The sequence below is a fragment of the Malus sylvestris genome, chromosome 11 (assembly GCF_916048215.2).
Source record: "Malus sylvestris chromosome 11, drMalSylv7.2, whole genome shotgun sequence".
Lineage (NCBI taxonomy): Eukaryota > Viridiplantae > Streptophyta > Magnoliopsida > Rosales > Rosaceae > Malus > Malus sylvestris.
In genome coordinates this window covers 1,489,944-1,516,559 of record NC_062270.1, presented here as the reverse complement: position 1 = coordinate 1,516,559, position 26,616 = coordinate 1,489,944, and the positions used below count along the sequence as shown (strand labels likewise).

The 26,616-nt window shown below is 38.9% G+C and overlaps 2 protein-coding genes across 2 annotated transcripts in view; both read left to right on the top strand.

Moving 5' to 3' along the window:
* The window catches only part of LOC126589003 (receptor-like protein 3), a 30,392-nt gene extending 19,531 nt beyond the window's left edge, over positions 1 to 10,861 (top strand). Inside the window, exon 3 of the mRNA XM_050254177.1 lies at positions 8,243 to 10,861. Coding sequence (XP_050110134.1) covers positions 8,243 to 10,334 — 2,092 coding nt within the window. The 3' untranslated portion in view covers positions 10,335 to 10,861. The remainder of the gene's footprint in view (positions 1 to 8,242) is intronic.
* LOC126590628 (receptor-like protein 3) overlaps positions 1 to 26,616 on the top strand; it is a 70,384-nt gene that overhangs the window by 17,717 nt on the left and 26,051 nt on the right. The gene's annotated exons all lie outside the window — the stretch shown is intronic.

Here is a 26,616-nt window from a genome sequence, read left to right as displayed (position 1 = left end):
GCAAGGAAGCAGATCACAACTCTCTTTTGTCATCTTTCGATACATCTTCTTCTCGTTTAAATTGGTCTTCGAGTGATTGTTGTCACTGGGAAGGCATCGCTTGTGATGCCAACGGTAGGGTAACACGTGTTTCATTGCCCTCTAAGCGGCTCCAAGGAAGCGTTTCTCGCTCTCTTGGAAGCCTCACTCATCTTTCGTTCCTCAATCTCTCCCACAATCTGCTTTCCGGTACCCTGGAAACTGGGCTCTTCTTGTCTTGGAGTCGGCTTGGAATCCTTGATTTGAGCTATAACCTTCTCTCCGGAGAATTACCTTTGTTTCTATCATCTAGTTACATTCAAATAGTGGATTTGTCGAACAATCAATTCAACGGTGGAATTCCTTCTTCATTCCTCCAGCATGCGGGGAATTTGAGCAGTTTGAATGTCAGCAAAAATCATTTTACAGGCCAAATACCTTCCTCTATCTGTCTTCATTCCTCTTCGATTGGAGTCTTGGATTTCTCCAACAACGATTTCAATGGTTCAATTCCTCTTGGACTAGGAAATTGTTCAAAATTGGAAACCTTTCGTGCGGGCTTCAATACTCTCTCTGGAACTCTTCCTAGTGATCTCTACAAAGCTCAGGCACTTCATGAAATTTCGTTACCTTCCAATCAGCTTTTCGGTCACATTAGTGACAACATTGTCAACCTCACCAGCCTCACAATCCTAGAGATCTACTTCAATCATTTGAGTGGCGCGCTTCCTCTCCACATCGGGAAGCTCTCCAAATTAAAACTCATGCTTCTTCATCTCAACAATCTTGAAGGTCCTCTGCCCCCATCTTTGATGAATTGCACAAACCTTATTGAACTCAATCTTGGATTCAACCGTTTGGATGGAAATATCTCGGAGCTAAGTTTTTCCAAACTTGATCAACTTATCAAACTTGATCTCGTGAGTAATCGCTTCTCCGGCACCATGCCAAAAAGCCTTTACTCATGCAAGTATCTGAAAGCAGTTCGTCTGAGCGGTAATGATCTAGAGGGACAAATACAACCCGAGATTGTTTCGTTGAAATACCTATCCTTCCTTTCGCTTGGTAGGAACAGACTCACCAATGTCACCGGCGCTATACATATATTGATGCGTTTGGAAAGTCTCAGGGTGGTCGTGCTTTCAAATAGTTTTCTAGGTGAAGAACTACCGGATGGTGATGCAATGATTGGTTCTGGGTTTCAAAATCTCCGCCTTTTTGGCTTAGCGGACTGCCAACTTAGAGGTCATATTCCAGTGTGGATGTCAAAGCTTAAGAAACTCAAAGTCCTTGATTTGTCTTCTAACAGACTCACAGGCTCAATGCCTCCATGGTTGGGAAGTCTTCCTAGTCTTTTCTTCATAAGCTTGAACAACAACTTGCTTTCGGGGGGGCTTCCAAAGGAGCTTTTCTCACTTCAAGCTCTTGTATCTGAGAAGCCTTCTGCTCAAACGGATGGTGGTAATGTTGAACTACCTATATACGATCAACACACGAATGAAACTGTCGCAGCTCTGCAGTACAACTATCTGTCCAACGTGCTGCCAAGTATTTACATCCAAAATAACAATCTATGTGGTAACATTCCCATTGAGATAGGCCAGTTGCGAAACCTTCACGAGCTGAATCTCAGCATCAACAGCATCGTTGGCAGCATTCCGGACCAAGTATCTAAGCTCACAAACTTGGAGAGATTAGACCTCTCAAGAAACCATCTGTCAGGCGGAATCCCACCTTCACTATCAAGTCTTCATTTCTTAGGTTCATTTAGTGTTGCATACAATAACCTCCAAGGACAAGTACCGTTAGGCACACAGCTCCAAGGATTTGATGCCACTGCATATGAGGGCAACCCAGGACTTTGCGGTTTCCCGCTTCCAAACAAATGCCAACAGATGAATACAAGTGATGATGCAACTAAGAACATGGAAGATGAACATGACAATGGGAATGAAATTCCATGGCTTCATATTTCAGTGGCCGTTGGTTTCATTCTAGGATTTTGGGGAGTTTGTGGCCCTCTAGTTTTCAGCGCGTCATGGCGATGTGTGTATTTCCAATTTCTCTCCGATGTTAAAGATCGTTTTGTGTGCTGATCAAGTGCAATTTTTTTATACAAGGTTCTTTTTCAGGAACTAGTCAGGTGGAGGGCAGGGGTATAGCGCCTAGGCATCTTGGCGGTTTTTTTAATTGTATTCAAATTTATTATGTAACATATAAATAAATGTTTACTTTACTTCAACATATATATAATTGTATTGAGATACATAAATTGTAAGATAAAATGACGTATAGATTATAAAGTATTAGAGCATATTGAAAACATGTGGAACAATCATGTAATGAGTGTTTCAACAATATAACAACCGAGCTAAACATGCATCCAACTTTCCTAACTAAATTCATACGCAAATGCCTTGGAATTGTCCTCAAAATGCATTTGGGCACTTTGAAGTCAATGTAAGTGACTCTTTGAAGTCATTTGTTTGTTTTTTACTCCTTGAAATCCAAACCAAACCACTTGAAACCCATAGACTAACACATAAAAGAATCTTTACACGACCTTGAAGATATTGGGAATTTGCAGAGAAAACCATATTACAGACATACATACATACATATTTATATGTGTCTATATATATATATGTATATACTGATCCATAGAAAAGTTTGCAAGTTGCAACTTAAAAATGTTCATATGTAGCTGTCATGGCTTCCAAAAGATGTATATACCGCACAAATTGATGTATATTTATACGCGTGTACGAGTATTAGATAGAAACAAACCTGTGAGAAATCTTAATCTAAGATGGATCATTCAATCTCTCATGGCTTCCTCTTCATCCTCTTATTCTATTCCATTATATCTACTAATGATGCTTGTGATCCAAGCCAACGCAGGGCTCTCACGACCTTCTATCGCTCCCTGTCTTCTCCTTCATTGAACTGGACTATTACTTCAGTTGACTGTTGCCAGTGCGAACGCATCACTTGTGATCAGGACCGTCAGATGACGCGATATCAGTTACCATCAAAAGGCCTCAATGGGGGTGTCATTTCTCCCTCATCACTTGGAAATCTCACGCATCTCACACACCTCAATCTCTCCCACAACTCACCTTATGGTTCACTAGAAGCCAGACTCTTCTTGTCCTTGAATCGCCTTGAGTTCCTCGATTAGAGCTATAACCTTCTCTCCGGAGAACTCTCATTTTCTCAGCTGCAAAGAAATGTACAGATTGTTGATTTTTGTCCAGCAATCACTTCCATGGAGAAATTTCATCCTTATTCTTTAGACGTGCTTCGAATTTGACTGGTTTCAACCTCAAGAACACCTTCTCGGGGTCTATCCTGTCCTTTATTTGTCTTCTTTGTCTCCCTCCACTAGACTATTTGATTTCTCCCTAAATAAATTTAGTGGCAATATTTCTCGTGGACTAGGTGCATGTTCCAAACTGTACATGTTTCGCACTGGTTACCACACTTCAAGAAATTGCATTGCCTCGCAATTCACTACACGGTGCGAAATAATTGTCAACCTCACCAACCTCGCAATCCTTGACCTCCAGTCCAACAGATAGAGCGGTTTTCTCCCTGTAAATTAACATTGGTACTGTCCAAATTTACCACTCCCGTTCATTCAATTCAACAGTCTAAAAGGCTCTCTGCCCCGTCTTTGATGAACTGCACAAACCTTATCAAACTGAATAGCAGAATCAACCTTTTCAAAGGAAACATCTCCACACTTAACTTCTCCAATCTTACTAAACAAACCAATACTTTAATTATCTTGGTCATAACTCTACTTTACCGGTTTCTGCCAACAAGTCTCTGCTCATGCAAGTCCCTAAAAGCAATTCAAGTGAGCAAAAACAATTTAGAGGGACAGATACAACCTGAGATTCTTTCACTTGAATCCTTGTCCTTCCTCTCTCTCTCAGCTACAGCCGATTGACAAACATCACAGGGGCAATGAAGATACTAATGGTGCTGCAAAAGTCTCAAGGTACTCCTCCTTTCGACAAGTTTTTATCTAGAAGAGAAAATTCCAAGTGACGGAGCAATGGCTAAATTTCAATGGGTTCCAAAATCTTCAAATGCTGGATTTGAGTAGCTGTCAGCTCAACGGCGAAACACCTCAATGGTTACCGTAGCTCAGGAAGCTAGGGGTCTTGATTTTGAGTTTTAACAGAATCACCCGGTCGATTCCTAGTTGGTTGGGAGCCCTTCCGAGGCTCCTTGTTTTAGCATTAGGAGGCAATCGAATTTCGGGTGAATTTCCAAAGGAACTTTGTACACCTGCCATATTGTTATCCGAAGAAACTGCTTCCTCACGTGATCGACGTGAAGGACAACAGCATTAGTGGGAGAATTTCCAACAATGGCCAGCCGCAGCTCCTACAAATGCTGCAGCTGTAAGTTGGGTTTGCATTTTTTCCGAAAGTAAAACAAACAAAAAAACTAGTGTAAGTTGGGATTTCACTTACGTCTTCTAGTTTGCATGGTTGAAAGTCGGAAGTTGTTGAACGAATCCCAACCCGAGCAGAAGCCGAAAATTGGCCATTGTTGGAAGCATGAAAACTATCTGGAAATCTGGAAGAAGAAAAAAACGCAAAAGAAAAGGGTTCAGGAATTTCATCAAACAACAGGTCATGTGAATCTCTTTTCAGAAAGTTTAAAATTTCAATTATCTTGTGAGCATAAGATAGCACATTAAGGAAGAAACATGTAAATGCAGCTTCATCGTCTACAATTTGATGAGGTTTCGAGGTTATGTCGACAGAGGTTTTATTTGGGAAGGTTTTTTTTTCTTCTTTTTAAAAATGAGGTCTAATGCAATAGGCCTAGCTCACAACTGATCTAGAGAGGATTGGGCTCCGTTTGTGTTCACATTTTTAGCGATGATTGGATTAGCTTTAAGAATTAAATTGGATTAATTTGATTTGGACTAACAAGTATAAGAATTGTGAAGCGTTTTATGTATTTGGAGATGGGGCTGAAGAGGCATGCGCATTTCTTCTGTTTATATAAACAAGTATTGAAAGTGATTTTTCATTATTTTTTTTTTGAATGGGAACTAGTTTTGGGGCTCATTCACATTGAACTTAACAATCCGAATCATATATTTTTTTTAGAACTAAGATCATCCTTGAAAAATGCCAAAGCGAAAATGTTTGAGACATTTAATTGAGTTCAAAAAAATTAATGAACACTATGTCATAAGAAATATTAAACTTTCGTCATGATAATCAAATTGGTAAATAGTTTCGGATTATTGTTTTTGTTTTTTTTTTTTTTTTTGCAACAATAATTTATAAATGAAGACTGAAAAATAGACAGTTTGAATCGTTAAAAGTCGATGTAAAGTGATACCCCCAACTAGTCTCCATTTAAAAAAGATGACGCTTTTGTTTTCTGTTTTAGCCACTTGAATTTTAAATTGACTGTTTCTATCGTGGTGATTCGTATCATATCATGATGCTTTTAGATTTCAAATGTACATAGAAACCAAATGTGCCCATTGTCAGATAACCCTTTTAGTACGTTTAGATTCCAAATGTACCAAAAGACCAAATGAACAAAAAATCCCAAATGTACCACAAAACCAAATGTCTCTATCAGATAACCATTTTGGTACATTTACATTCCAAATGTACCGAGAAATACAAAAAATCAAATCCACTATAAAACTAAATGTGTCCATATTATAGGTATCTAGACGTAGCTATATAATCAAACAAATCTTTATTATGTGTTGGGTCTTCTAAATAATAAAATCTAACAACTTTTTTTATAAATATTCTACTATATTCACACACAAAAAAAAGTAAAAATTATAACAAACAATAAAAAAATGCATAGAGATGGATAATAAATGCATAAATATAGGGATAATAGGAAAAGCAAAAAAAAAACGAAATGTCCAGGAGATGTCGTGAAAAACTAAAATTCTAAACAAAATTGAACTTATGTGAAAAACTGAAATTAATAACCAAAATTTTAGAAAAATGTTTGATCAAATTTTCAAAAGGAGTGTATGTTTAGTCTAAAAAAAATATAAAAAACGAGGAGCCTATATCAAACCCCCCCCCCCTTCATTTTTATACAAGCGATATTTAGAAAAGAAAAATCAAGTACGTAACTTTGTACGTTGTGAAATGATGGAGAATTCACTTATAAATAAACTAATTAATGATCATCTCACTTCTACTTATTCTTTTTTTTTTTTTTGGAAACTCACTTCTACTTATTCTTAATAATATAATTATTTATCTGTTAGTTCATAGCTCTCAATAGAATTTCCTTAACTTGATTGCATCTAAAAAATTGTCCAAGTGATTAAAAGTGTTTCTACTTTCTATTCAAAGCACTTTTATCAAACAACCATTTTAAAGTGCTTTAAACTCTTCCAAAAGCACGAGTCCAAAGACAATGTAAACCTTCTAATACTTTGCCAACCCATGATTAGACCCTCCATTAATTAGTGACGTCCCATTTCAATTATAGATATGGCGTGGTTACGAAACCGGACCGAAATGAGGAGAAATGGAATTGCACTTTTCTCAAAGCTTTTTACCAAGCTTTTGAGGAATCCGAGAATATGTGAGTCAAGGTTCACCTAAAATTAGTAATTGAATTTCTAAAATATTCATAATTGGATTATTTGGATGGAGATGATATTTGGACTCCTTGATGAAAGCTTCATCCAAACAAACATTTCTACGTGAAATATCCACACACTTTTTACTTCTAAACTCAAGTAATTAAGAACATTTACCTTTGCACTTGAGTTCGAGATTCGATTATCCTCTTCTTCACTATTGCTTCTATCCAAAAAGGAAAAAAAATTGTAATCTGAACGCATTTGGAGTTTGGACACTTTGAAGTCAGTGTAAGCCCTGGTTTGGTACTAAAGTGATTATGAAAAAAAGTGGCTAGTAAACATTCAGCTTCAGTTTTTTTTCACAGTTTTTGGTGAAAAAAAGTCAAAAACACAAAGCTGCAAAACCAAGCTTTGAAAAACCAACTTTTTTCACATCTGTTTTACATAAAAGTTTATCAAACACTATAATACTGTTTTTTTTTTCAAAAGCACTTTTACAAAAAAGTTTACCAAACACTCTGCTGCTTTATTTCAGAGCTACTTATTCTCACAACATAGCAGAAGCAGTTTTTTTTCAAAGCACAGCAATACCAAACCAACCGTTAGTGACTCCTTGAAGTCTTTTGTTTGCTGTTTACTCCTAAAGTCTGAAGTCAAACCAAACCACTTCAAATCCGCAGACTAATAAAAGATCTTTACACGATAGAAGATATTGGGAAATAGCAGACAAAACCACATTACATACATACATACATAGTACATATACATATACATATATAGGCCCATCGGGCCATTTATTTTTTATCCAACGACTATAATTATTATAACTTTAGAGGGATCCCCTTGTAGCCGTTAGATAAAAAATGAACGGCCCGATGGGTCTGGTCAGGAGGATCCTCTCCATCTGCTCAGGAGAGGATCTTGGTCCCTTTTATCCAAAGCCATTCCTTTTTTTAGGTGAAAATGGGATTAGTTTTAGGGATCACTTCCCGTCGAACTTTAACGGTCTGAACCGTCTATTTTGTAATCTTGATTCACAGATCATCCTTGCAAAAATTCAATTTAATCCTAAATCACTTGCATATTCAATTATCATGAAGAAATTTTATTGTTTCTTATAGAACAATTTGTTCATAACTATCTTTTTTAGTCATTAGTATATGATTAATATATCGTCATTACTAAAAAAAAATTAATCATTTCTCTTGTCAATCTCAAAAAACTGACCTTTTGAAAAAAAATATCCAAGCAATCATCTTCAAAACTAAAATTTGTTTTAGCTCTTCCAAAAGTACATGGCTTTTCTGCCCTCCCACTTTCTATACACTCACATTCCCTCTTATTTGTGCGGTCACTGTTAAGTCACGTTAATATTTTATATTACTATTATTTTTTTTCTTATTATCTCTATAAAGAAATTAATATAAAATGTTAACGTACTTTAACTGTGATCGTACAAAATAGAAGGGAATGAAAGGGTATGACAAATGAAAGGGGCAGAGAAGCCGGGTCCCTTCCAAAAAGCACGACGCCAAAGTCAATGTAAACCTTCAAATACGTTGCTGCCAAGTTGCCAACCCGTGATTAGACCCTCCATTAGTGACGTCCCGTGTTCTGCAGGTTTGTTTCTTTTCTATATAAGTGGAAAGCAAAGACTTCAAAACTCAAACATCGCTCACAAGAATCCAAACCATCACCTAATTACCTTCTTCCCTTTGTTTCTTTTCTAGCTTGTGATGCCGATGGTAGGGTAACACATGTTTCGTTGCCCTCTAAGCGGCTCCAAGGAAGCATTTCTCGCTCTCTTGGAAGCCTCACACATCTTTCGCACCTCAATCTATCCCACAATCTGCTTTCCGGTCCTCTGGAAGCTGGACTCTTCTTGTCCTTGAGTCGCCTTGAAATCCTTGATTTGAGCTATAACCATCTCTCCGGAGATTTACCTTCGTTTCTATCATCTAGTTACATTCAAATAGAGGATTTGTCGAACAATCAATTCAATGCTACAATTCCTTCTTCATTCCTCCAGCATGCCTGGAATTTGAGCAGTTTGAATGTCAGCAAAAATCAGTTTACAGGCCAAATACCTTCCTCTTTCTGTCTTCGTTCTTCTTCGATTAGAGTGTTGGATTTCTCCAACAACGATTTTAATGGTTCAATTCCTCTCGGACTAGGAAACTGTTCGAAATTGGAAACCTTTCGTGCGGGCTTCAATACTCTCTCTGGAACTCTTCCTAGTGATCTCTACAAAGCTCAGGCTCTTCATGAAATTTCGTTACCTTCCAATCAGCTTTTTGGTCACATTAGTGACAACATTGTCAACCTTACCAGCCTCACAATCCTAGAGATCTACTACAATCATTTGAGTGGCGCACTTCCTCTCCACATCGGGAAGCTCTCCAAATTAAAACTCATGCTCTTTCATCTCAACAATCTTGAAGGTCCTTTGCCCCCATCTTTGATGAATTGCACTAACCTTATCGAACTCAATCTTGGATTCAACCATTTCGATGGAAATATCTCAGAGCTAAATTTTTCCAAACTTGATCAACTTATCAAACTTGATCTCGTGAGTAATCACTTCTTCGGCGCCATGCCAAAAAGCCTTTACTCATGCAAGTATCTGAAAGCAGTTCGTCTGAGCGGTAATGATCTAGAGGGACAAATACAACCCGAGATTGTTTCGTTGAAATACCTATCCTTCCTCTCGCTTGGTAGGAACAGACTCACCAATGTCACCGGCGCTATACATTTATTGATGCGTTTGGAAAGTCTCAGGGTGGTCGTGCTTTCAAATAGTTTTCTAGGTGAAGAACTGCCGGATGGTGATGCAATGATTGGGTCTGGGTTTCAAAATCTCCACCTTTTTAGCTTATCGAACTGCCAACTTAGAGGTCATATTCCGGTGTGGATGTCGAAGCTCAAGAAACTCAGAGTCCTTGGTTTGTCTTCTAACATACTCACAGGCTCAATACCTCCTTGGTTGGGAAGTCTTCCTAGTCTTTTCGTCATAATCTTGGACAACAACTTGCTTTCGGGGGGACTTCCAAAAGAGCTTTTCTCACTTCAAGCTCTTGTATCTGATAAGCCTTCCGCTCAAACGGATAGTGGTGATGTCGAACTACCTATCTATGCGCGTCCCCAGAATGGATCTGTCACATCTCTGCAGTACAACTATCTGTCCAACTTCCCGCCATCTATTAGCTTCCGAAATAACAGTCTAAGTGGCAACATTCCCATTGAGATAGGCCGGTTGCAAAACCTTCACCACCTGGATCTCAGCATCAACAACATCGATGGCAGCATTCCTGACCAGGTATCTAAGCTTACAAACTTGGAGAAATTAGACCTCTCAAGAAACCATCTATCGGGCGGAATCCCAGCTTCACTATCAAGCCTTCATTTCTTGGCTTCACTTAGTGTTGCATACAATAACCTCCAAGGACGAGTACCGTTAGGCACACAACTCCAAGGCTTTGATGCCACTGCCTATGAGGGTAACCCGGGACTTTGCGGTTCCCCACTTCCAAACAAATGCCAACAGATGAATACAAGTGATAATAGGAATGAAATACCATGGCTTTATATTTCAGTGACTCTTGGTTTCATTGTAGGATTTTGGGGAGTTTGTGGCCCTCTAGCTTTGAGCACGTCATGGCGATTTGCATATTTCCAATTTCTCTCCGATGTTAAAGATCGCTTCGTGTGCTGATCAAGTGTATTTTTTCCATGAGAAATAAAGGACCTATTAATAAGGTTCTAAAATGTGCTAGGTCGACGTTCAACAAGGGCTAGCACATAGGCGTCTAGGTAGTTTTTTTAATTTAAATTAAATTTATTAATATAACATATAAATAAATCTCTACTTTTATTTATATATATACATATATGTTGTAAACATTCCTAGTTTAAGTATGATTGTGTAAATCCTAGATAAGATTTGATTCTAGTTATCATTTCTTATTACAACTTGTATTACTTGGAGAAGAAGGAATATCTTCTCTCCCTTTACTACTATAAATAAAGGCACAATGTAGGAGGGATAACAACACACACATTCCCCTACAATTCTACAAACACACATCTCTCTCCTCTCTCTCTCTGCCGCCGGCCCTAGTCTCTCTGTCAGATAAAATAGACCACAACACGTTATCAGCATGCTCCTACCGCTGCGCTTAGGAATCTGACGTTGGAGATTTTTTTCTGCATCAAACCAGTTCATCCATATCATCACGCAATCAGGTTCTTTCCAAACAACGGCTTTTAACTCGATATTTTGCAAGCCCTGATAGCATGAACATTCACCATGATGCATGACCCAACTTTACGTTTTACGTATTTTAGATTCTACATAAATTGTGTATGCTTCATAATCAAAATTGCTACAATTATGTGAATTTGATATTTGTCATGAATTGAATCCTACATATGTACATGCATTGAAACTATTATTTGCATATGCATCAACGTAAATATGTGATTCATTGAATTCCACATGCATATAATTATATTTGAATTGAAAAAAAAAATTGCGATTTGGGAATTAAGGTTCTTCGAACCCGTGCACTTGCACCATGCAAGTCTCAAGCCACCAGGCCCGCAACCTGCGATGGCCCAGCTCGGTTTCCTCACCAGGCCTGCAGCCTGCATCGATCTTCCGAGCCCAAGATCACGGCTGGAGCTTCTGCTCCTCGTCCAAACCCCAAACCCAACACCCAGCAGGTGTCGCCACCCATCCATCACCGTGCTGCACGGCCTGTCGCCGTGCCTAGCCTACTCAGACGACCTGCAGATCGTCCACGGTGTCCTATGGTCTGAGATTTGCTGAGATCTCATCGGAATTTTTCATAAATCCGATTGAAATTTTCTAGGGTTTGGTTGATATAACGTCGAGATTTCTCCAATCTCCGTTCATATTTGGTTCCCCAGTTGGACCCCCGTGTTTCCCACGATCGATAGCCTCCCAGAACACGGCCACCTGCAGTGGCGGCGCTCCGGCAACCGTTCCCAGCAAAAGCCGGGGTGTTCCTGGTTCCAACCCGAGCCCTAGTGGGCTCTAGCCTCTCGGCCCGTGTGACAGAAAGAAAAAAAAAACAATTGTTTTGTTATCTGGGCTTGCTTGCAGCGGCCCAGCCCAAGAAAGAAAAAAAGAGCAATTTTTTTGGTTTCTTTTGGGCCAGCTTGCAACAGCCCTTATGAAAAAAAAAAAAAAATTTGGGTCTGCCCATGGCAGCTCAACCAATTTTTTTTGCTCCCTTCCCCGTGAGCCTGAAGCTCACCCAAGACCCACCCGAGGGTTCTCGGCCTATATTTTTAGGCCCCGAGATCTTATTATTTAATACTTTTAAATAATATGGGTTTTTATGTTTTCACCCACACTTTAATTTGGCCCCGAAGACCAAAAATAAATTAATTCACTTATCATTATACAATATTTCTGCATATATTCTTTGCATATTTGTTTGCATATATATTTGTGTTTGCCTGCAGGAATATATGAACCTGAAGTTCATAATTATTTTGAAACCCGAAGTTTCTTATAAACATGCCTTGTTTGAAAACCTGAAGTTTTCACTTAAACATATCACCCATGAAACCCGAAGTTTTTCATGCGAAATTATTAGTTTTTGGATATTAAGTTTTTAATCCTTGAATAAATGAAATTATTTTGAATTGATACTTGTTTTTATAAACTTTTATGCATGTGACCAATTCAAATTAATTTTTCATTCTAGGTATGACTAGTGGGAAAGTTAGTTGTCTGGCAGATAGTGCAACCACGCATACTGTTTTGCGTGAACGCATCTATTTCACTAACTTCGTACCTAAGAATGCACCTCTGACAACCCTCTCAGGCCCATCCAACCTGATCGAAGGATACGGTAAGGCACGTATAATGTTGTCCAATGGTACAATCTTGACCATTGCTGAGGCACTCTATTCTCCACGTTCCGGAAGAACGTTACTAAGTTTCAAGGACATTAGAGATAACAATTACCACGCTGAAACCCACGTAGAAAATGGAGTTGAATTTCTGTACGTAACTTCCTACGAATATGGCCAGAAGCGTATTCTAGAGAAGATGGAGCGTAACCCGAGTGGTCTGTATACTACGACCATACGCCCCATAGAATGCCACTATGTGGCCGGCCCTACCACAGGGACCGTGCACGAAATTACACTTTGGCATGATCGTTTGGGACATCCTGGACGAATAGCGATGCGCCGTATCCTCAAAACTTCACACGGGCATCCACTAACCCGAAGCTTAGGTTCGATCCATGAAATTGCATGTCAAACATGTTCTATGGGAAAGCTTATTACTAAGCCTTCTTATGACAAGATTCGTTCGAATCCTCCCATTTTTCTACAACGGATTCAGGGGGATATTTGTGGACCGATTCAACCTCCCTGCGGACCATTTAGATATTTTATGGTTTTGGTTGACGCTTCTACACGTTGGTCACACGTGTGCTTGTTGTCCACAAGGAACGCTGCATTCTCCAAACTGTTGGCTCAGGTTATCAAGCTCAGGGCTCACCACCCTAATTATCCGATCAAATCTATTCGACTGGATAATGCTGGAGAATTCACATCTAAAACTTTTGATGACTATTGCATGTCGGTTGAGGTTGAAGTTGAACATCATGTACCCCATGTTCACACCCAGAACGGCCTGGCAGAGGCTTTCATTAAGCGTTTACAAATGATTGCTCGATCGTTGGTCATACGTACCAAGCTCCCGATCACTGCTTGGGGCCATGCAATATTGCACGCAGCAAAGTTGGTCCGCCTGAGGCCTGTTGCGACACAACCATTTAGTGCCCTTCAGTTGGTCACCGGATGCGAACCCGACATATCGCATCTGCGCGTTTTTGGTTGTGCGGTCTATGTGCCGATCTCGCCACCCTTACGTACAAAAATGGGGCCTCAGCGAAGGATGGGAATCTATGTCGGATATGATTCTCCTTCAATTATTCGTTACTTAGAACCTTGGACAGGCGATCTGTTTACCGCTCGTTTCGCGGATTGTCACTTCTATGAGACAGTCTTCCCATCGTTAGGGGGAGATAAGAACGTCAACGTTCCTAATGAACGACGCGAATTATCGTGGACGACTCCCACTTTGTCTCATTTAGATCCCCGCACCGCTCAGTCTGAAGCTGAAGTGCAGCGCATATTAGATCTCCAGAGCATAGCTCAGAGCATGCCAGATGCTTTCACCGATCTAGCGCGCGTGACAAGATCACATATTCCAGCTGCAAATACGCCTGCAAAGATAGATGTACCAAATGTACGACGGACTACCCTCCTGGAAGCCCGGAACGCCAATTCTGGTGATCCACGTACATTAGCGGCTAGCCAATCATCTGCCCCTACACAAAAGCGTGGCAGACCCCTTGGTTCAAAGGATTCACACCCCCGGAAGAGGAAAACCACGGCACAAGGTCCTGAAGAGCCTACCGTGAATCCGACTATCGCTTACTCATTTTACCCAACTCATGAGGAAATTCTAGATTATGGAAGCGTCCTTGAAGAGACGAATCCTCCTCCCGAGAATCGTGAGATTTCGGTCTATTATGCTAGCTTAGATGATGTGTGGCGTAGAAATGAGATGATTGTCGACGATGCATTAGCATTTGCAGTAGCTACTGAGATCATGTTGAGCGATGACATTGAACCGCGTTCCGTTGATGAATGTCGACGTAGAGCTGATTGGTCAAACTGGAAACAAGCAATCCAAGTCGAACTTGATTCACTTGCGAAACGTAAGGTGTTTGGACCTGTAGTTCCTACTCCTCCACATGTGAAGCCTGTTGGCTACAAGTGGGTTTTCGTTCGGAAGCGTAATGAGAAGAACGAAATTGTGCGTTACAAAGCTCGTCTTGTAGCACAAGGTTTCTCACAACGCCCCGGGATTGACTATGACGAAACTTACTCACCCGTTATGGATGTGATTACTTTTCGATACCTTATCAGTTTGGTAGTTTCCGAAAAACTGATATGCAGCTGATGGACGTAGTAACCGCGTATCTCTATGGGGATCTTGATACGGAAATTTATATGAAAGTTCCTGAAGGACTTACATTGACTGGTTCAAATATTTCCAAACCCCGGAACACGCTCTCAATTCGGCTGAGGCGTTCACTATACGGTTTGAAACAATCCAGAAGAATGTGGTATAACCGTTTGAGTGAGTATTTGACTAGTCAGGGATATGTGAATAACGAACTATGCCCTTGTGTGTTCATTAAGAAGTCACATTCCGGATTTGCGATTGTTGCAGTATATGTCGATGACATGAATCTCATCGGAACTCCTGAAGAGCTCGCGAGAACTGCTTCGCACCTGAAGTCGGAATTTGAGATGAAAGATCTAGGTAAGACTCGATACTGTCTCGGTCTTGAGATAGAGCATTGTTCGGATGGAATCTTAGTACATCAATCGAACTACACCCAGAAGGTGTTGCGCCGTTTTAATGAGGATAAAGCGAAGCCTTCAAGTACTCCTATGGTCGTTCGTACGCTAGATGCAAAATGAGATCCCTTCCGTCCGAAGGAGGATGATGAAGAGATTTTGGAGCCTGAAGTTCCTTATCTAAGTGCGATAGGCGCTTTATTGTACTTAGCTCAATGCACTAGACCCGACATCTCCTTCGCTATTAATCTTTTGGCAAGATACAGCAATGCACCAACACGCAGACACTGGACTGGCGTGAAAGACATCTTCCGTTACCTTAAGGGTACTACGAATTTGGGCTTATTCTATCCCTACGAATCCTCGAGTGATGCCGCACCCTATGCTCATCGGGTTGATTCTCGCCTTGTTGGTTATGCCGACGCTGGATACTTATCTGATCCGCACAAGGCGCGTTCTCAAACGGGTTATGTCTTTACCGTTGGAGGCACCGCAATATCTTGGAGGTCAACTAAACAGACCTTAGTTGCCACTTCGTCTAACCATGCTGAAATTCTCGCCTTACATGAAGCAACTCGGGAATGCTTCTGGTTGAGAGCAGTAGTGGGCCATATTCGAAGCTCATGTGATCTTCATCCCGCCGTTAATGCCCCGACGACGATTTTTTAAGACAACGCAGCTTGCATCGAACAGCTCAAGAAGGGTTACATCAAAGGAGACATCACCAAGCATATTGCGCCGAAGTTCTTCTTTACACATCAACAACAAGAGCATCAGAAGATTGAAGTCACGCAAATCCGATCACAAGACAATCTGGCCGACCTCTTCACCAAATCACTACCGAATGCGACGTTTCAGAAGCTTGTTCATGGAATTGGTATGCGTAAACTTTCTGAGTTGTAACTTTGCTATTTCTCTTTGGAATTATGTCAAACTCAGGGGGAGTATCTTCTAGATACTTGCTTGATCTTAATGTACTCTTTTTCCCTACGATTAGGAGCATTTTTCCCACTGGGTTTTTGCTACCTAACTAGGTTTTAACGAGGCACCCACCTTGGGCTGGTCATATCCCTGATGACGTCCTGTAGACGTTTCTTTTGACTTTGCATTTCTCACGCATTTTTCCTTAGACTATGGATTTTGTCCCTACTCGGGTTTTTGCCATAGCCTTAGGGTTTTTTAGTGAGACTTACTACTTATGCAAGTTCCTACCTTATTGAGAATAAGCGTTGTTCCTTGGAACCAGTGCCAACGAGTCGACTTCCTCAACTTCTGCATGATGCTGAATCTACCTTGAGTATTTACACACTCAAGGGGGAGTGTTGTAAACATTCCTAGTTTAAGTATGATTGTGTAAATCCTAGATAAGATTTGATTCTAGTTATCCTTTCCTATTACAACTTGTATTACTTGGAGAAGAAGGAATATCTTCTCTCCCTTTACTACTATAAATAAAGGCACATAGTAGGAGGGATAACAACACACACATTCCCCTACAATTCTACAAACACACATCTCTCTCCTCTCTCTCTGCCGTCGGCCCTAGTCTCTCTGTCAGATAAAATAGACCACAACAATATATACATATATATATATATATATATATATATATATATATATATATATTATTGTATTGGGATGCATAAATTGCAAAATAAATGACATATAGATTATAATGTTATAGAACATATTGAAAACATATGGAACAATCACGTAATGAGTGTTTCAACAAATCACTTACAATTTATCAAAAACATAAAATACAAAATAAAAGTTATCTATTTTCTGTGTAAGTGAGAATAAAGGGTTAGGCGGGTGACTTGGCAGGTCTTGGCACTCTTACATAATTTTGAAACGCCTAGGATTAATCGAGGTTGTCTTGGCGGGGATTTTAGAACAGTGCTTACCCACCACATTGTTGCTGCACATAAACAATCTAACAACTGAGTAAAACAGAAAGTGAATTAACATTGTAAGGTTGGTTAAACATGCAACATGCATCCAACTTTCCTAACTAAATTCAAACGCAAATGCCTATGAATTTCATCAGCATAGAATACTGAAACTTATGAGCATAGTCACTTGGAAATTCACTTGCAGGTTGCGATTTAATTTCTCAAGAATGTAACCATTCTTGTCGACCAAGTTTTCAGTAATCTACCTTATAATTTTGCCTACTTCACCGGTTTCTTGCCAACAAGTCTCTGCTCATGCAAGTCCCTAAAAGCAATTTGAGTGAGCAAAAACAATCTAGGAGGGCAGATACAACCTGAGATTCTTTCACTCGGATCCTTGTCCTTCCTCTCCCTCAGCTACAGCCTATTGACAAACATCACAGGGGCGATGAAGATACTAATGCGGTGCAAAAGTCTCAAGGTACCCCTCCTTTTGACAAGTTTTTATCTAGGAGAGAAAATTCCAAGTGAAGAAGCAATGGCTAATTTTAACGGGTTCCAAAACCTTCAAATGCTGGATTTGAGTAGGTGTCAGCTCAGGAAGCTAGGGGTCTTGATTTTGAGTTTTAACAGAATCACCCGGTCGATTCCTAGTTGGTTGGGGGCTCTTCCGAGGCTCTTTGTTTTAGCATTAGGAGGCAATCAAATTTTGGGTGATTTCCAAAGAACTCTGTACACTTCCTATGTTGTTATCCGGAAAATATCCTGAGTTACAGCTAAATTTTTCTCAATTTGCTTCTTTTTTTATATGATGCTCAATTACTTTTTTCCCCTTCTTCCACTTGATTAATCAAACACATAGGGTGAAGACTAACAAGCAACCACTCTTCAATGTTCCAGTTAAAGCTCGCTGCCCAGAAGACAAAGAAATATTACCGTGCACGGATTGAGCCAGAAATTCTCGAGTGCAAAATATCTACTTAAGAGTAGGATGTGCATTCCCTAACCTCTTTTTTATTTATTTTCTCCCTTTGTTTAGACCAAAATTATGACCAAACTATCAATCATCAGCTAAAATACGAAGTTTGATAACATAATATATCAGACGATTTTACACGTGACTAAAGCCTAAGAGTATACACCATATATGTTTAACCACAAAAAGCTATGTCACATAACAAATCAAACCATCCGCGAAATTCCCCTGGATTTTCATAAACTTGCGCAATCAGTTTGGTTAAAAAGATAATTGAAACTAAGAAAAGGGTCCTGATTGAATTTGATACTAAACATAAATAAAAATAAAAAAAAACCTTGTGTAAGTTGGGTTTTCACTTACTTCTTCTAGTTTGCACGGGTTGACGGTCGGAAGTTGTTGAACGAATCCCAACACGAACAGAAGCCGAAAATTGTAGAGCTCCAGCTTTCGCAAGAGGAGGGCGGTTCAAGAAATGAGTTACAGTGCACCTACTCCTGCAAATTGGCCATTGTTGGAAACATGAAAACAATCTGGAAATCTGGAAAAAAAAAAAAGAGGCAAAAGAACACGGTTCAGGAATTTCATCAAACAGTTTACGTGCAATCTCTTTTCAGAAAGTTTAAGATTGCAATTGTCTTGTAAGCGTAAGATAGCACATTAAGGAAGAAACATGTAAATGCAGCTTCATCGTCTACAAAACACGCATGCAACGTAACAGTTTTTTCTGTTGAAATTTTTGGCAAACAAATGTCTGGGACTACACTTCGAGGTTATGTCGAAAGAGCTTTTCTTCGGGAAGGTTTATTTTTTTTGAAAGAGATCATCTCCGGACTTTTCAAATTTCATCCAACGATCCATCTGTTTTGATCTTTTAAAATCTATAATAAATTTTGGCCGTTGAATAAAATTTGAAAGGTTCGGATTATTTGATCCGGTGACCTTAGTGAAAGAAATCCAAAAAGGATCTCTTTCCTAGTTTTTTAATGAGGTCTAATGCAATAGGTCTAGCTCACAATGAGCTAGAGAGACTTTGGCTCCGTTTGTGTTCACCTTTTTAGCTAGGATTGAATTAGCTTCAAAGGTTAAACTGAATTTAGCTTGACTTAGATTAAGAAGTATTGGAATATGAAGCCTTTTGTGTATTTGGAGATAGGATTCAATAGACGTGCACGTTTCATCCGATTAATTATAAACAGGTGCTTGACTCAAAGGGATTCCAATTTTTTTTCATAAAAATAGGGGCTAGTTTTGGGCTTTATTTTAACTATATGAATCGTCTAATTTTCAAGTTGCATTTCATTATTTTTACAAAATATTATGCAAAACGGACACTATGTTCTACGAAATATTAAAATTTCATCACAACAATCAAATAGATAAATAGTTTCGAATTAAATTGATCTTTTTGCAAAAATGATCTATAAATGAAAACTAAATAAATAGACAGTCTGGATCGTTGTTTTGAATAAAACATCTTACGCAACTAAAAAGAAAACGAAATGCTACATTAACTTCCCTTGATCATGACTTAATTAAACCATTGAGTCCAATCTGATAAGAAGAAAAAAAAAATCAACTTAAATAAGTGGCTATGTGTCCATCTCCAAAATTTCTAGCATTCTTCGTGTTAATTATTATATTATTGCATTCAAAGCCAAAAGACCCAAAAAAAAAAATTGCTAAGGAAACTTTTTATAAATTCTCAGTCACCTCATAGTTTAACGTCAATTTCTGTTTCACATTATAAAACATTATGTCAAAAACTTGAGATGACAGATAGTCTATGAAGATTTCCAATTTTGAAAGAGTCTCTTAGCATTTCTCAAGAAAAAATTATATAATAGTGTAATAAGTCATGCATGGTAGCTCTACGCCATTCTATATTAAAATAAGGCCTAATCGGATAAATGGTCTTTGTGGTCATAAGGTATTCGGATGATAGCCATGTGGTAAAAAAATTTGAATTTAAACCCCTGTGGTCACAGTCTGTTAGGATTTAAACCATCGTGGTCTAAGTCTGTTAGGATTTATACCCTTCTGTCATTCCTCCATTAGGTTTAGGTTGGCAAAATCGGATAAATGGTCCCCGTGGTCATAAGGTATTCGGAAGATAGTCCCTGTGGTAAAAAAATTCAGATTTAAACCCCTGTAATCTAAGTTTGTTAGGATTTATGCCCGAAACTAGAGGTTCTGTCATTTCTCTGCTAAGCTTACAGGTGGAGCAGAGTTTCTTTGAGGAGACGCGACAGAACGAGGTGGAACTAATATATCACATAATTCATTAAAATTCAAGATCTAATAAATCAAATAATTCAAAATGCCTTTATAAAATTAACGAGTTTTTGACTCCCGAACATCCAACCGATTAATTAATTATTTATAACATATTCTATTTTTCTTTGACAAATAAGACAGTAATCGTTGGCGTCTTCCCAGAATTTTACGTAAACCTCTCTGAGATAAATAGTTTTTTTTTTGTGTAATTATAAATGTGAAGTAAGTCTTCGTATCCTATTGGTGAAACTAACTATTTGAAATTCAACAGATCCTCTGTTTTCGTCTTTTTCTTCTTGTGAAATAACTGAAATGAATGAATTTTTTTACCATAAACTGAAATCTTCTCCCCCCCCCCCTCTTTTTATTGTAAGATATTTTTTATTGATAGATACTCAGAGAAACTCTGCTCCACCTGTAAGCTTAACGAAGGAATGACAAAACCTCTAATTTCAGGCATAAATCCTAATAGACTTAGACCACAAGGGTTTAAATCCGAATTTTTTCTACCACAAGGGCTATCTTCCAAATTCCTTATGACCACGGGGATCATTTATCCGATTTGGCCAACCTAAACCTAATGGAGGAATGACAAAATGACATAAATCCTAACAGACTTAGACCACAGAGGTTTAAATCCTAACAGACTGTGATCACAGGGGTTTAAATCTGAATTTTTTTACCACAGGGGTTATCATCCGAATACCTTATGACCACGGAGACCATTTATCCGATTAGGCCTTAAAATAATTATTGCACTTAACTGTGCCATTTCGTTTTATATAAATGACATTTATGAAGGAAAAATCGAGCTAACCTTAACTTATAAGTCCCTTTCATGTAACACTTATACTTCTTATTTTTAACTTTGTAATTATTCATCTGTTAGTTCATAACACTTTCTATTCGAAGCATCATTTATCAAACAACCATTTCTTACGACAAAAGTGATTTCATCTTTTCCAAAAGCATGAACCCAAAGTCAATGTAAACCTTCTATACGTTGTTATACTTCTTAATTTTGACTATATAATTATTCATCTGTCAGTTCATAACACTTTCTACTCGAACCACTTTTATCAAACAACCATTTTTTACAACTTTTTTATCAAACAACCATTTTTTACAATAGAAGTGTTTTTAGCTTTCCCAAAAGCACGAACCCAAAGTCAATGTAAACCTTCTAATACGTTCTTATGCTTCTTATTTTTAATTAGGGTGAACTGCTAATTTAGTCTCTGAATTACCACCTGAAATTAGGTCCCTAAACTATTTTTTCAAAACAAATCAATCCTTGAATTAAAAAAATTTGCCAACTACATCCCTAATATTATATTCAAATCTACTATATTCAATTTTCCGTCAATTTAAGTCACGTTACTTGCATGTGATACACATTGGAGGGTGAATTGGTAATTTTACATAAAGAAATAGTGTATAGAATTAACTTTGAAGGGTAAATAGGATGTTAGATTCATAACCTATATGAAATATTAAAAGCTTATGAATGAGAAAAGAACGATATTACACTAAAAAATATGTTAAGTGACTTAAGTTGACCAAAGTGTTTTTAGCTTTTCCTAAAGCACGAACCCAAAGTCAATGTAAACCTTGTAATACGTTGCCAACCCATGATTAGACCTCCATTAGTGAGTTCCCATGTTCTGCAGGTTTGTTTCTTTTCTGTACAAGTGGAAAGCAAAGACTTCAAAACTCAAACATTGCGCACAAGAATTCAAACCATCACCTAGTCACCTTCTTCCTTTGTTAATTTTTACCTCCTTTGCTCCGAACAAAGGAGTGTATATGTACAGTCCATAGCTAAAAAACATCATGCCGGAAGCTAGTCGCGTAATGCCCCTATGGAGCCCTCTTCCAGTTTTTTGTGTTGTCAACTTTCATTTCTACAAACCATGCTTGCAAGGAGGCAGATCACAACTCTCTTTTGTCATCTTTCGATACATCTTCTCGTTTGAATTGGTCTTCCAGTTATTGTTGTCACTGGGAAGGCATCGCTTGTGATGCCGATGGAAGGGTAACACATGTTTCGTTGCCCTCTAAGCGGCTCCAAGGAAGCGTTTCCCGCTCTCTCTGAAGTCTCAGGCATCTTTTGCACCTCAATCTCTCCCACAATCTGCTTTCCGGTCCTCTGGAAGCTGGACTCTTCTTGTCCTTGAGTCGCCTTGAAATCCTTGATTTGAGCTATAACCTTCTCTCCGGAGAATTACCTTTGTTTCTACCATCTAGCTACATTCAAATAGTGGATTTGTCGAACAATCAATTCAATGTTACAATTCCTTCATACCTCCGGCATACCTGGAATTTGAGCAGTTTAAATGTCAGCAAAAATCATTTTACAGACAAATACCTTCCTCTATCTGTCTTCGTTCCTCTTCTATTAGAGTCTTGGATTTCTCCAACAACGATTTCAATGGTTCAATTCCTCTTGGACTAGGAAACTGTTCAAAATTGGAAACCTTTCGTGCGGGCTTCAATACTCTCTCTGGAACTCTTCCTAGTGATCTCTACAAAGCTCAGGCTCTTCTTGAAATTTCGTTACCTTCCAATCAGCTTTTCGGTCACATTAGTGACGACATTGTCAACCTCACCAGCCTCACAATCCGAGAGATCTACTTCAATCATTTGACTGGCGCACTGCCTCTCCACATCGGGAAGCTCTCCAAATTAAAACTTATGCTCCTTCATCTCAACAATCTTGAAGGTCCTCTGCCCCCATCTTTGATGAATTGCACCAACCTTATCAAACTCAATCTTGGATTAAAACCATTTGGATGGAAATATCTCGGACCTAAATTTTTCCAAACTTGATAAAGTTATCAAAATTGATCTCGTGAGTAATCACTTCTCTGGCGCCAAGCCAAAAAGCCTTTACTCATGAAAGTATTTGAAAGCAGTTCGCCTGAGCGGTAATGATCTAGGGCGACAAATACAACCCGAGATTGTTTCGTTGAAATACCTATCCTTCCTCTCGCTTGGTAGGAACAGACTCACCAATGTCACCGGTGCTATACATATATTGATGCGTTTGGAAAGTCTCAGGGCGGTCGTACTTTCATATAGTTTTCTAGGTGAAGAACTGTTGAATGGTGATGCAATGATTGGTTCTGGGTTTCAAAATCTCTGCATTTTTGCTTTATCGAACTGCCAACTTGGAGGTCGTATTCCGGTGTGGATGTCAAAGCACAAGAAACTCAAAGTCCTTGATTTGTCTTCTAACAGACTCTCAGACTCAATACCTCCTTAGTTGGGAAGTCTTCCCAGTCTTTTCCGCATAAGCTTGGACAACAACTCGCTTTCAGAGGGACTTCCAAATGAGCTTTTCTCACTTCAAGCTCTTGTATCTGAGAAGCCTTCCGCTCAAACGGATAGTGGTGATGTCGAACTACCTATCTACACGCATTCCAAGAATGGATCTGTCGCATCTCTGCAGTACAACTATCTGTCCAACTTGCCGCCAACTATTTCCATCCGAAATAACAGTCTAAGTGGCAACATTCCCACTGAGATAGGCCGGTTGCGAAACCTTCAGGAGTTGGATCTCAACATGAACAACATCGTTGGCAGCATTCCGGACCAGGTATCTAAGCTCACAAACTTGGAGAGATTAGACCTCTCAAGAAACCATCTGTCGGGTGGAATCCCAGCTTCACTATCAAGTCTTCATTTCTTAGGTTCATTTAGCGTTGCATGCAATAACCTCCTAGAACAAATACCGTCAGGCACACAGATCCAAGGCTTTGATGCCACTGCCTTTTAGGGCAACCCGGGACTTCGCGGTTTCCCGCTTCCAAACAAATGCCAACAGACGAATACAAGTGATGATGCAACTAAGAACATGGAAGATGAACATGACAATGGAAATGAAATTCCATGGTTTTATATTTCAGTGGCTCTTTGTTTCATTGTAAGATTTTGGGGAGTTTGTGGCCCTCTAGCTTTGAGCATGTCATGGCGATACGCATATTTCCAATTTCTCTCCAATGTTAAAAATCGGTTCGTGTGCTGATCAAGTGTATTTTTTCTGTGAGAAACAAATGACTTATTAACAAAGTTCTAAAAAGTGTTAGGCGCTAGTCATGTGTTCAACAGGAACCTAGCGCATTGGCGTCTAGGCGGTTTTTTTAATTTTAATTAAATTTATTAATATAACATATACATAAATGTCTTCTTTTACATTAAATATAAATATAATTGTATTGGGATACATAAATTGCAAAATAAATAGCATATAATTATAATATATTAGAATATATTGAAAACATGTGAAACAAGTATGTAATGAGTGTTTTAACAAGTCTCTTACAATTTATTAAAAAACTAAAAGTTATCTACTTTTTGTTTATGTGAGAGTCGCGGGCTAGGTGGGTGACTTGGCAAGTCTAGACACTATTACTTAATTTTCAAACCCTAGGATTAATCGGAGCAGTGGTCAGACGCCTTGTCACGCCCCGATCCCGACATACGTCCAGGATCGACACATGACGTCACCAAATACTCGTATCTCAACCTACCCCACCTCCGAGATATGTACATAGCATAATTCAAGATCCAAATCTCATAGAAATTTTTGTATATTTTATGGCTGCATCTAACCTCTTTGTTAGACTGCCTACGTACCCTCAATAGGGATCAAGCCATTTGTAGTTCATTGTTTCACTACAATCGAATATCCATCACATAAAACGTTTAGTCCCAACAATATACCACAATGCATATTATGCGATATATCAAAGAACAATGACGAAACACAACATATTTTCTAGCCATATTTATCAACAAGTCTAATCATAACAAATACAATGATATCCAACATAACAATCCCACATGACAATTAACATTTCCACTTCATCCATCACATAAATCATCATGTTTCACATATCACCGCAAATCATAGTATGCAACATCTCAAAGAACGGTCAACGAAGCACAATGTTATTATCTAGCCACATTGGTCAACAAGTCTAATCATAATGGCAACAATCACAACCAACATCATTCACAATCACATCAATCAATATCACATATCATAGACCGAAATGCAGGGCTAGAGTGACACAGTTTGGCCGAAGATTACATTTCTGGAAAGGGGATTTTGGACCATCCAACAGAATCAAAGCACCAAAGGGGACTCCGGACCATCACTCAACGAAATCCAAATCAGGATACGATTCCGGATCATTACTCAACGAAATCACGGAGTAGAAGGAATTCCGGACCATCACTCAACGGAATCCAAATCAGGATACAATTTCGGACCATCACTCAACGGAATCCAAATCAGGATACGATTTCGGACCATCACTCAACGGAATCCAAGTAGAACTCAGTTCCGGACCACTCAACAGAACCGAACGGAAGTCTAAGAAGCATAACTACAGCTCGAAGAAACAAGACATGATTCAAGTTAGTCAATTCACGAAGACTAAACGAAACGAATCAATATCGAGCAACAAATCCCCATCACAATGGGTTATCGGTCTATTACCAGACCTCACATCACCCAAGAAATTCAATAAGCATTTTAATCACATGTCACAACCATTTCCAATACACAAGTCAAATCACATTTCACTACATCATACCAATCACTATGTTTCCAACATTATATCTCAATCCATAGCTTGTAACATATCAAGGAATCACGAAGCACAATATTAATATTTAATTACCTTAATCAATAAGTGAGATAGCATATCATTTCACGAATTTAATTAAAGAACTTTACATAATTCCCTACTTGGGTTATGAATAATAACATGGTGATTCTAATTTGTATTCACAAGATCCATTGTGGGTAATTCTCATTCACTCGAATCTAGGGTTCTAGACTAATCTTATGGGAATTAACGAAAGTAAGGATTCCGGACCACTCAACGGAATCCAACAACATCGGGTTACAAACCACTCAACGGAACCAAAATATCAAGCGGTTTCTCACAATCTACTCAGACCTGTTATAAGTAAAATCAATGCCTACATCATGGAAATGGTGCACTGGCCAAACGGAACTAGATAAGCTGCGGAGCTTGGGTGAGTGACAATAATTCAAGTATGAGATATTCAATAAAAACAGACTATCTATCATAATATATAAACATCAAGTATAGAATCATGCTTTATGGAATCATAATCAAGTCATTGAAAACTCTGTAGGAGTCACCCACCCAATGCGGATTAACCAAGCAGGACCACTAGTGACCCCCCCAATGCGGATTAACCAAGCAGGGTCAAGATAATCAGGTAGGTAGTGATCACTCAATGCGGATATACCAAACATGATCACTCCTAGAATGTGTATGGTCCCCCAATGTGGATATACCAAGCAGGACCATCAATGTACAAGTACTACATGGTGTAGTAAGATCAACACACAACCCACGTACCCTTATCTCATCCGTTATGATTTA